The sequence below is a fragment of the Neomonachus schauinslandi genome, chromosome 1 (genome assembly GCF_002201575.2).
Source record: "Neomonachus schauinslandi chromosome 1, ASM220157v2, whole genome shotgun sequence".
In the NCBI taxonomy this organism is placed as follows: Eukaryota; Metazoa; Chordata; class Mammalia; order Carnivora; family Phocidae; genus Neomonachus; species Neomonachus schauinslandi.
The window spans coordinates 203,765,770-203,776,843 of NC_058403.1; the positions used below are offsets into that span (position 1 = coordinate 203,765,770).

The 11,074-nt window shown below is 56.0% G+C and overlaps 1 protein-coding gene across 1 annotated transcript; it reads left to right on the forward strand.

Moving 5' to 3' along the window:
- Positions 1-679: 679 nt before the first annotated feature.
- ILVBL (ilvB acetolactate synthase like) lies at positions 680-11,072 on the forward strand. Its single transcript, XM_021683307.1, has 16 exons — positions 680-919; positions 1,195-1,339; positions 2,566-2,767; positions 2,894-3,021; positions 3,109-3,247; positions 3,342-3,453; positions 6,441-6,540; positions 6,678-6,775; positions 6,895-7,031; positions 8,038-8,172; positions 9,522-9,636; positions 9,741-9,910; positions 9,987-10,057; positions 10,141-10,212; positions 10,392-10,497; positions 10,612-11,072. Exons 2-16 carry the CDS (start codon positions 1,205-1,207, stop codon positions 10,788-10,790), a joined length of 1,899 nt encoding a protein of 632 aa, XP_021538982.1. The 5' UTR covers positions 680-919; positions 1,195-1,204; the 3' UTR covers positions 10,791-11,072.
- Positions 11,073-11,074: the final 2 nt, after the last annotated feature.

The following is an 11,074-nucleotide window of genomic DNA, read 5'->3' on the forward strand; positions in this document are numbered from 1 at the left end:
GCTGATGGGGAGATCATTTTCCAGAGGCCAGACGGCTGGAATCAGGCCCCTCCGGCTTCGGAATGTCCACCACCCTGCGCTCTGAACTGAGAAACCCCAAGGGTCGGGAAAGAAAGCGGGGTAACAGCAGAGGCGGGCCTACGAGCGAGGGGGCGGGGCTTGTCTGGGACGTGGTCCCGGGTGGTGGCTTCTGGGGAGCGGCCTGTGACGATCACGTCCGGCTAATCTGAAGGGGCTTTCGGCACGGCTGGTGTGAAAGCAGGCGGGATCGGAAAGCCCGAAGACTACAGGCTGAAACATGGGGCCAATGCAAGGCCGCGGAAAGCCGGCTCCAGGGGGTCTCGGCTCCTACAAGCCGCCGAGGGGCGTGGCCTCTCGTAAAGAAAAGTGTTAGACCTGAAGTGCGAACCAATGAGAGGCGAGGAAGGCGGGGCCTGTGCGCGAGCGGCCACTAGGGACAGGGTCCTTATAGGAGGTGCTTGTGTTCCAGAGCGTGGTTACGGCTCTGCGCACGCGCGTCTGGCCGGCCTACAGGGCATTGCTGATCTTAGTGAGAGAAAGGGTCACAGCCACAGCTCCGGCCCAGTCCCCCCGCCCCAGGCCACGGGCCTGGGTCACGTGATACGAAGGGCGCCGAATTCCTCTGGAGTCAGCGCCATTTCCCGCAGGTGAAGGCCAGAGTGCCCCTGGGGTGGGAGAAGCCGTTTGACCTCGACCCGCGGCCTGGGGTGTACGGTCGAGTTCCGGCGCTCGCAGTGGGCAGAGGTCTGGCTTTAGGAGAGGGGCGCACACTAGCTTGGGGGCGTGGCCTCGTCCTAGGTGACGTAGATGCGGGGTGTGCCGGCTCAACTTTTGGGCTGAGATTCGGATCCAGGTGTAAAAGAGAGGCGGGGCTCCCCGCCAATTCGTTGAGAAGCAGGTGAGTGTTAAAAGGCATGTTGAGGCCGTTCTGGCCGCATTGACCTGTGGTGGCCTAGTGTCAGCGATGGTGGTGACGTAAGGGGGGGGCTGGCGTCTTAGGAAGCGTGGCCTGGTTATCGAGAGGCGTGGCCTCGTCCCGAGACAGGCGGCGTAAGGGGCGTGGCCGTGCAGAACTGGGGGGGGAAGAGGCGTGGCCCGGCATCCGTGCGGGAGGTGGCGTACCCTCTGGAAAAGATCTCTGCGTGCAGCTGCTGGCCCTGTCCTTTCTTTCAGGTGCCGCGTCATGGAGACCTTCGCGGCCGCCGCCCCTGCTGGGAACTTCTTCCCCTTATTCCTGTTCTTGGTCTGCGGGACGCTAGTAGCCGCTCTGCTGGGCGCTGCGCACCGCCTGGGGCTCTTCTATCAGTTGATGCACAAGGTGCGGGGGCACAGATCAGCGGCGGGCTGGGGGCAGCCAAAGTAGGAACGAGCTCCTGGCACTCCCTGTAGCTCACGTATTTTGCAGGCGGAGAAAGTGAGGCCTGACTAATCTGGGGGGCTCGGTCGGGAAATTCTATCCACTTCCCTGTCCCCATTGCCAGGTTGCAGACAAGGCCCTGGACTTTGCTTCTAGGAAGAGAGAATCTGGAGTATCTGCACGTTGACTCAGCGCCCGGCCCACTCGTTCCCCGGTGGCCACGAGCCCTTTTCACAGAGCGCTGCTCCCTAAATCCGGTGTGGTCAGAGTGGGCCAAAGGCGGGCACCTGAGGGGGGGCTGTAACGGTTGTCATGTACCTCTCAACACGTCCCTGAGCAGTTGCTTTTGTTTCTGCTCTCATTTCCCACAAGAGGAAACAGGCTCAAGACAGCTTGTGTGGTAACTTGCCATAGGTGATCTTTTTGGGAAGAATTGACCCCACAGACCTCACTCTAAACTACTTGGCTCCTCCCTCAGGAATCTATCCCTTCCCCGGACTCCTTCCCCAGTTCTTCCTTTCTTCACCAGGAGCAACAGGAGCAAGGCAAGTAGCCTTGAAGATCTGTGGAGGTTTAAGGCAGAGGCCTCTGTTGTGCAGGGCACTGAGGAAGCAGGGCCTGGGAAGCCTCAGCATGATCTGTGCCAGCAGGCTGCTGGTGTGCCAGGTGTTTGGTGGCTGTAGCCAGTCGGCTGGGCCTGCCCACTGGGCTTGCCTCCTAGTGAGTGGGAGGAAGTCTGGCAGGCTGGAATCAGCAGTCAGGCTACCAGGCCCTGGAGGGCAGGCAGTTCTGGAATCTCGGCAGGTAGCCCCTGGCCAAACTGTTTCGGGTTCTCGGGATCCATTTTCCCTCTCCTTCACCCTGATTGCCCCACTGCCTTCAAGACAGGCAGTGTAACAGAAGGAGGGCACTCAAGAGCATTGGTTATATGGGACTTTGACTATTGCCAGGACAAGTCTTGGTCTCCCTGGCTGCAAAAGGATATAATCACCAGATGATCTGATAGGATGACATGTCCTGTTGCCCTGGACCTGGCACATAGTATGTTAGGTGCCTAACCAACATCAGACTTTCTCTGACTCTGTCTTGCCCCCTCCTTGGGGGAGTGAGATTGCCTTCTCCCTACCTGCCCTGGTGCCCTTGCTCTGGTCCTTGATAATCTTGCTCCTCCCCCTCCGTGGGCCCAGGTGGACAAGGCAAGCATTCAACATGGCGGGGAGAACGTGGCAGCTGTGCTGAGGGCCCATGGCGTGCGGCTCCTCTTCACACTGGTCGGTGGGCACATTTCCCCGCTGCTGGTGGCCTGCGAGAAGCTGGGCATCCGTGTGGTGGACACACGCCACGAAGTCACAGCTGTCTTTGCCGCTGATGCCGTGGCCCGCCTAACCGGTGAGGGCAGAGCAGAGAGGGCTGAGGGCTGGGGAGAATGGGATGGGAGGTCTTCGAGGGGTGGAGTTTTTTCAGAGGTGGCCAGGAGAGTGGGCACAGATGGCTGTGATGGATTCTGTGTTTCAGGGACGGTGGGTGTGGCCGCAGTGACAGCAGGCCCTGGCCTCACCAACACGGTGACTGCAGTGAAGAACACCCAGATAGCTCAGTCCCCAGTCCTGCTTCTGGGTGGGGCTGCCAGCATGCTCCTACAGGTACCTTGTCCTTGGTGGGTGGTGGGGGCCCCAGGGAGCCTCAGAAGGCTCATGTGTTGACTCTCTGGATGCCTCTGTTTCCACCAGAACCGGGGTGCACTCCAGGCCATTGATCAGATGTCCCTGTTTAGGCCACTGTGCAAATTTTGTGCTTCTGTGCGGAGGGTGCGAGACATCGTGCCCACTCTGAGGGCTGCGATGGCTGCTGCCCAGTCGGGCACCCCAGGTAGGTGGGGGGCACGTGCTGGGCAGTGGGCAGGCCCTAAGGCCTAGGTCTAGGGAGGCATGGCAGGCTCAGTATCCTCCCTGCCCCTCTGCAGGCCCAGTGTTTGTGGAGCTGCCCATTGATGTGCTGTACCCCTACTTCATGGTCCAGAAGGAGGTGGTGCCAGCCAATCCGCCCAAGGGCCTCATGGGTCGACTGGTCTCCTGGTGAGTAGCCCCACTCCCACCATGCTCTCTCCAGCCCCCTGCCCTCTTTTGTAACTTCCTGCCAGCATCTGTCCCTCCTTTGACTCATTCATTGGCTTGCATATCAATTGAGTGGGGGGAGGGCAGCCAGGGGAAGAGCATTCTAGGTAGAGGGACTACATATGCAAAGGTCCTGAGGCAGGAGCAAACTTGGTGGGTTGGGAAAGCAAGGTAGCCTATGTGGCAGCAGCAGGTGAGCAAAGGGACAGGGGCTGAGCTCAGAGCAGCCAGCAGGAGCCATTGGGAGGACCTGGATTTTTTTTTTAAGATTTTATTTATTTTTTTTAGAGAGCGAGTGAGAGAGAAACAGCATGAGAGGGGAGAGGGTCAGAGGGAGAAGCAGGCTCCCCGCTGAGCTGGGAGCCCGATGTGGGACTCGATCCCAGGACCCTGGGATCATGACCTGAGCCGAAGGCAGACGCTTAACCATCTGAGCCACCCTGGCGCCCTTTTTTTTTTTTTTTTTAATTTGAGTTCCATTGAGAAGCATTACAGGGCCTTTAGCAGAGGCGTGGGATGCCCTGATTCAGGTTTTTATTATGTTCCCTCCGATTGCTCTTGGAGAATGGACTGTGGGGTTGGGTGGAATCTGGGAAGCCAGGGAGGAGGTGTGGTGGGCCTTGGGATGAGAGGCAGTGGTGGCCTGGATCCGGGTGGTGGCTGTGAGATGCAGAGACACGGGTGGATCACATGTGAGTGCTTGGACCTCCATCTGGCCAGGATAAGGGACAAGCTCGAAGGTTTTCCTAGAAGAGCTACAAACCTGAGGGGGGCTTCTTTCAGTTGAGAGGCTAGAAAGGAGTTCTAGCCCAGGCAGAGGTATGTGAAAGAGATCTGTTTTTGGTCCACCACTGAGATGGGCCTCGCTGACAGCACAGGAAGGAGAGTCAGTTCTCCTTCTCCCTCTGTCCCTTCCCTTTGCCTATGTTTCCCCTTCCACCTTCCGTTCTCCTTTCACCACATTCTTAGCGAGTGCCATACTTAGCAGGTACCAGGACAGGCAGGCCGTTGCCCCGGCTCAGGGAGTAGCAGTTTATTCATGTGTCTTTTATAACAACCCTGAGTCAAGATGGCAAGGTATTATGATGGGTGTTTCATAGATTGGGTAACTGGCCCCAAGGGGGCCAAATCACTGGCATGAAGTCACCCAGCTTGTTACTGGCACATGAGGATTCAGCCTGGAGGACCCCTCAGTGCTTTGTCCACAGAGCTATGTGCTGTCTATAATGAATGAAGTGAAAGCCCAGAGAGATGGGTCCAAATCCCAGGACTGCGGCTAACTAGCTGTGTTAAACTTGAGCAAATGGTGAAGCCTTTCTTTTTTTCCACCAGTTTAATTGAGATACAGTTAACATAGGGCGAAGTTTAAGGTGGACAGTGTAATCATTTAACCTTTCTTGACTTCACCTTCCTTATCTGTAAAATAGAGGAGCGTTGCCTGTTTTTCTCTCTAGACTAAGATTCTGTGAAGAATAAAACGAGGTCATTTTGATAGTGTAAAATGCGGGAGTGAATAATTAACTGTTATTTTCTTAAATAAGGATACGTTTTTTTTTTTTTTTTTTTTCTTTCTTTTTTTTTTTTTTTTGAAGCAGACTCCCTGCTGAGCAGGGAGCCCGATGCGGGACTTGATCCCGGGACTCCAGGATCATGACCTGAGCCGAAGGCAGTCGCTTAACCAACTGAGCCACCCAGGCGCCCAAAATAAGGATACGTTTGGAGTCCAGTGTCCCTATCACATGTGAGGCAGGGTATCTCCCATCCTTTCTCCAACATGGTTAGGGATCCACAAATACAGAGGGGGATTCAGGAGTCCTGAACATGTAGGAAGTGTCTGGTGACCCTGTCAGGTAGGCTCAAGTTTCAAGCAGTTTTATTCTGTGGCGGTGACAGCAGTCTCTTTGTTCCCTGCCCTGCTCCCCCCCATCCCCCATTCACCTCTTCTTTTTTCTTTTTTAATTTTTTAAAATTTCTTTTTAAAGATTTTATTTATTTATTTGACAGACACAGCGAGAGAGGGAACACAAGCAGGGGGAGCAGCAGAGGGAGAGGGAGAAGCAGATTCCCCGCTGAGCAGGGAGCCCGATATGGGACTCGATCCCAGGACCCTGGGATCATGACCAGAGCTGAAGGTGGACGCTTAACTGACTGAGCCACCCAGGCGCTCCTCCATTCTCCTCCTCTCTCTTGGGCTCCCCCTCCTCAGCCCCTAGCCCTTTTTTTGCCTTTTCTTTTTATGTTGGTTTCTTCCTTGGTCTCTTCTCATTCCCTACAATCTCGGTTCCTCCTTAAAAGAAAAACAAGCTTCAGGCTCTGGCTGCTTTCTGCCAACGCCCACGTGTCTTGTTTTTGGTTGGGCTGGGTGTTCCTCAGGGAGGTCAGAGCTGGGCAGGAGGTATCTCTCTGTCTCTAGGCCCTGCACAGGCCCACACAGGTGGTCCGGGGCCCTAGGACCCAATGAGTAAGGAGACAGAAGGAGGTGTCAGAAGCCAGAGAAAGCGGCTTGAGTGCTGGGGATATTAGTAGCCTCCCTGATACAGTGTTTTGCAAAGTGCTTCATCTCCTGGATGGATAGGTAGTGAACCTTGGAAGGGAGATTCCCTTTTACATTTTACCTTAACCTCAGAAAGGTTAAGTCACTCGCCGGGTCACACAGCTAGAAAGTGGAGGAGCCGCATGTGGCTGCCCTCGCAGCCGTCTGTGGCCCTGATCATGGTACTCCCCGCCTGTGTCACTTGTTTCTGAGGGTCTGTGTGCGGTTGGGTAGTCGCCAGAAGCTGCTGAGGGAAACCGGCTGCTGGAGACTGGCCATTGGCGTGTGCCTCTCCTGGGGTGTTGCTGGTCCACTCCTGTGCCTGTCTCACTTCCCTCCTAGACCCTGGCCTCCTCCAGCTCCTGGAGCCCCCGTCACTGATCCTGGTAACCGCCTCTTCCTCTCACCTTTGCAGGTACTTAGAGAATTACCTGGCCAACCTCTTTGCAGGAGCCTGGGAGCCTCAGCCTGAGGGCCCTCTGCCTCTGGACATTCCCCAGGCATCTTCCCAGCAGGTGAATCGCCTCTCTTCCCTGGCTGAGGACCCCCACCTGGCAGGACGGTCTCTCTTTGAGTCAGTATTGGGGTGTTGATCTTGGGGGCTGATGGTGACTCACACGGTGGGCTCTTTGAGCCCCATCTCTCATCCCAGGTTCAGCGCTGTATGGAAATCTTGAGCCGAGCCAAAAGGCCGCTGATTGTGCTGGGGAGCCAGGCTCTGCTGCCCCCGACACCTGCTGACAAACTTCGGTGAGAAGGCTCAGCCCTGCCCTTACTGTCAAATACCTGGTCCCTGGTCTCCTGTTGCCTTGTGGGGTGGGGGCATGCCCTTGACACTATACTCACCTCTGTTCTGCCTGGATCCTCAGGGCTGCTGTGGAGACCCTTGGCATCCCCTGCTTCCTGGGAGGGATGGCACGAGGACTGCTGGGCCGCAACCACCCCCTCCACATCCGGCAGAACCGTAGTGCTGCCCTGAAGAAAGCAGACGTTGTCCTTCTGGCAGGTGGGCCTCGGCCTCCTCTGCCCTCTTCCCTTTTCCTCCCTCCAGGCACCCCCCCCCCCCGCCTTTGTGACCCTGACCCTCCTAGTCAGGTACTTACTGGCACCCTACCCTCATAATCACCCACCGTCTTATCTTGGGCCCCACCCCTTCCCCTTTCAGGGGTTTGGCCAACCGTGTACTTTGAAGTCTAGGCAAACTCTCGCAAGGTTGCCGCTGTGTTGTAGGACTCAGCTTCTCATAGAGGAGGATGCACGGATAGTGGGCACCTGCAGTATTTATGTTCCGCATTTGCATTTGTATGCTTCATACAGGATTTCTATAGCACAGACATGTATGGCATGTACATTTTCATGTGAAGTATTTGGAGTCCTGCCCAACACGTAATAGTTGTATCAGTTCTCTGTTGTGTAATAACCATCCCTAAATTCAGTGACTTGAACTTATCATTTCTTAAGGTCCACTTAGAGGTTAGGTGGTAGTTTTTCTGTTTTTGATGGGGCTCATTCATGAGTCTGTAGGTGGAGAGGCAGGAAGGCATCTGGGCTGATCTGGGCTGGGCTGGCGCGTGTACTTGGCCTTGGCTGACTACAGGTTAGGCTGACATGGCCTTTGCAGGGATAACTGAGTTCTTTCACTCTTCCCTACCTCTTCCTCCAGCTTTCTTATCATCCAGCAGGCTAGCCTGGGCTTGCTCACTTGGTGGAGGATAAGAAACATGCAGGGATGGGAGAGCAAGGTTTTTTAAGAGAGAGACAGTAGAAGCCACAATTCTTGAAGCTTGATCTCGGGAACGCCTGCCTTTACCTGCCACACTCTACTGGTCGGAGCACGTCCCCGAGGCCAGCCCAGATTTGAGGGGTGGGGAGCTGTGAAGTCACTGCACGCGGTACTGGTACAGAGAGGAAGGAAGGATGGGGACCCTTCTGTGCTTAGCTTGCTATGTTGGATTAAGTAGGGTGGTGGGACACTGGCTGTCCAGCCACTGAGACCTGGTTCCCCACTCCAGGAGCCGTGTGTGACTTCCGTCTGTCTTATGGCCGTGTCCTCAGCCGCAGCAGCAAGATCATCATTGTCAACCGTAACCGGAAAGAGATGTTGCTTAATTCAGACATGTTCTGGAAGCCCCAGGAAGCCGTGCAGGGTGAGCTCCTGGGACCACCCCCCCAAACACATATATGCGCTTCCCTGTCTTCCTTCTGACCTCTGCTGTGGCTGGCTTGAGCCAGGTGCCGGTGAGGAAAGCCCAGACCCTGCCCCGGTGGGCACCCAGTCAGCCAGGGACACACATTTGGCTCTCAGACTCATGGGTGCTTCTGGATGAACAAATGGTGGGGCGTGCATAAGAGGGAGGGCCTGGGAATGTGCATGTGATCGTGCCCCTGGTTGCAAACCCTCCCATGCTGCCAGCTGCCTGGAGGACAGAGATCTTCCTCCTGGGCCCCCGAGGCCTCTGTTGTCCTGTCGTGCCATCCCTGTTCAGTCTGCTCCCACAGCCTTTATGTGCTCTGCTCTGCCCATTGTTCCAAGCACATTGACTGTGCTACGTGGAACTTTTTTTTTTAAATTGTTATGTTAATCACCATACATTACATCATTAGTTTTTGATGTAGTGTTCCATGATTCATTGTTTGTGCATAACACCCAGTGCTCCATGAAGCTCGTGCCCTCCTTAATACCCATCACCAGGCTAACCCATCCTCCCACCCCCCTCCCCTCTAGAACCCTCAGTTTGTTTTTCAGAGTCCATCGTCTCTCATGGTTCGTCTCCCCCTCCGATTTCCCCCCTTTATTCTTCCCCTCTTGCTATCTTCTTTTTTTTTTTTCTTAACATATATTGCATTATTGCTACATGGAACTCTTGAGTCAAGCAGAGAAGTGGCATTGCTGTATTCGTGTTTGGGCAGGTCCACTGTAGTAGCTGGTAGGCAGTGAGACAGAGAGGGCAGGTGGAGGCCAGGGGCCCGTTAACCCGGGCCAGGACAGAAAGGACGAGGCCTGGAGCGGACACAGACAGGGATGACAAACTCCGCTTCTGAGCCTCCATGGGATCATTTCTAAGACCGAGATGAAAAGTACATCACTGGCCCATTTCTCGGTCACTTCACAAGCACTCTGCATATCTGGGTCGGAGAGACATGCTTGGCTGATGAAGGTGTTTGGAGGGACGTGTTTTAGAGGCGGGACTGACAGCACTGCCTGATCTGCGGGGTGAGGAGGAGGCAGGCAACAAGGCTGCTTGGGATTCTAACCCACTTTGTGCTTCCTAAACATTCATTTCTCTGGCCTTGCTCTCCACCTCACCTTGGCTGCCCTAACCTAGTTCTGGCAGACTTTGGCGTGTGTTTTACCTGTTTTGCCCTGGGAACATCCCCAGCCTGCCTCCTTGTCTCCTGCTGGAATGTTGCCATTGGATTCCTGCTGTCACTGGGCCTCTGATGCTGGAAGGGCAGGAGGCCACTTCCCTGCAGCTGTATCCTCTTCCTTCCCTAGGAGACGTGGGCTCCTTTGTGGTGAGGCTGGTGGAGGGCCTTAAGGGCCAGACGTGGGCCTCAGACTGGACAGAGGAGCTTCGGCAAGCTGACCGGCAGAAGGAGCAGGCCTTTCGGTGGGGACCGGGTGGAGTGGACACATGCATGGGCTGGGGGTGTGGTTGTGGGTTCCTGGAAGGCTCTGTTGCTGGCCCTGCTGACGTGTGCTGTTCCGTGGCAGGGAGAAGGGGTTGATGCCTGTAGCCCAGCACCTGAACCCAGTGAGGGTACTGCAGCTGGTGGAGGAAACTCTGCCTGACAACTCGATTCTGGTGGTCGACGGTGGGGACTTCGTGGGTACTGCCGCCCACCTGGTGCAGCCCCGTGGCCCCCTGTGCTGGCTGGATCCTGGTAAGGAGGGGCCTGTGCCTGGGACAGCTAGCATTGTCCAGGCCCCTTTACACCCACCTGCTCTTGGTCTTCCTAGGGGCCTTTGGGACTCTGGGCGTTGGTGCAGGATTTGCACTCGGGGCCAAACTGTGCCGGCCGGATGCCGAGGTGAGTGAGAGTGCTGGAGGCGGGGGGCAGTGAGTGGGTTTTCTGGGCAGTGAGCCACTCAACCAGCCTTGTTCCCTGCTCAGGTGTGGTGCCTGTTTGGCGATGGAGCTTTTGGCTATAACCTCATTGAATTTGACACCTTCGTCAGACACAAGGTGACCGAGCTGCCCAGAGGGAAGCTCAGAGCTTGGGGTTCTGGGAGAGGTCATCAGGGGTGGGCAGGGCTAGGGAGGGAGCTGCTTCTGTCTGGCAAAGGTCCTGTCCCTGTTTTTTCCTCTGGCTGGCGAAGCCTTAAAACTGAAGGCTGTGGCCTGACCTCATCCTTTCTTTGCAGATCCCAGTGATTGCTTTGATAGGGAATGATGCTGGCTGGACCCAGATTTCTCGGGAGCAGGTGCCCTCTCTGGGCAGCAATGTGGCCTGTGGCCTGGCTTACACTGGTGAGAAGCTGGGGTAGGGTGGAGAGGGGGAAGCTGTTTCATGTGTTCCTCTCCTGGGCTGACTGCATGGTGGCCTAGGTCCCTGCCACCATCTGACTTGACTTCCCCTTTTAGATTATCACCGGGCAGCCATGGGACTTGGGGCCCAGGGCTTGCTGCTCTCACGGGAGAAAGAAGATCAGGTGGTCGAGGTGCTTCGTGATGCTCAGCAGCAGTGCCGAGGTGGCCACCCGGTTGTGGTCAACATCCTCATTGGGAGGACGGACTTCCGAGATGGCTCCATTGCTGTGTAGGGCCTCAAGGGTCAGTACCCTTGGCCTTGCCACCCCTAGACTGTGCCTGGCTGGTTTAGTCTCATCCTTGCCTGCCTTGGATCTGGCTGATCAGGTCCAGTGACTCTACAACCCTCCCTGAAGACAGGGTGGGGCTGGGGGGGTGGTTCAGAGCTCAGAGAGGTTCCCTGGCAGCACTGGAGAGCTCCTGGGCCTTTTTCTCTGGGCACAACTGCCCTTTCTCCCTTCCTCTTGGGCACACTGAATAAACCACCCATGTGGGCCCCAGCACTCGTTCCAGAACT

What these genes read in the sequence shown, in the direction of transcription:
- ILVBL (XM_021683307.1), top strand. Translation starts at nt 1,205, where the DNA reads ATGGAGACCTTCGCGGCCGCCGCCCCTGCTGGGAACTTCTTCCCCTTA. An exon ending in GCCCCAGGAAGCCGTGCAGG is followed by an intron (nt 8,173 to 9,521) that starts GTGAGCTCCTGG and finishes TTCCTTCCCTAG; the next exon opens with GAGACGTGGGCTCCTTTGTG. An exon ending in CAGAAGGAGCAGGCCTTTCG is followed by an intron (nt 9,637 to 9,740) that starts GTGGGGACCGGG and finishes GTTCCGTGGCAG; the next exon opens with GGAGAAGGGGTTGATGCCTG.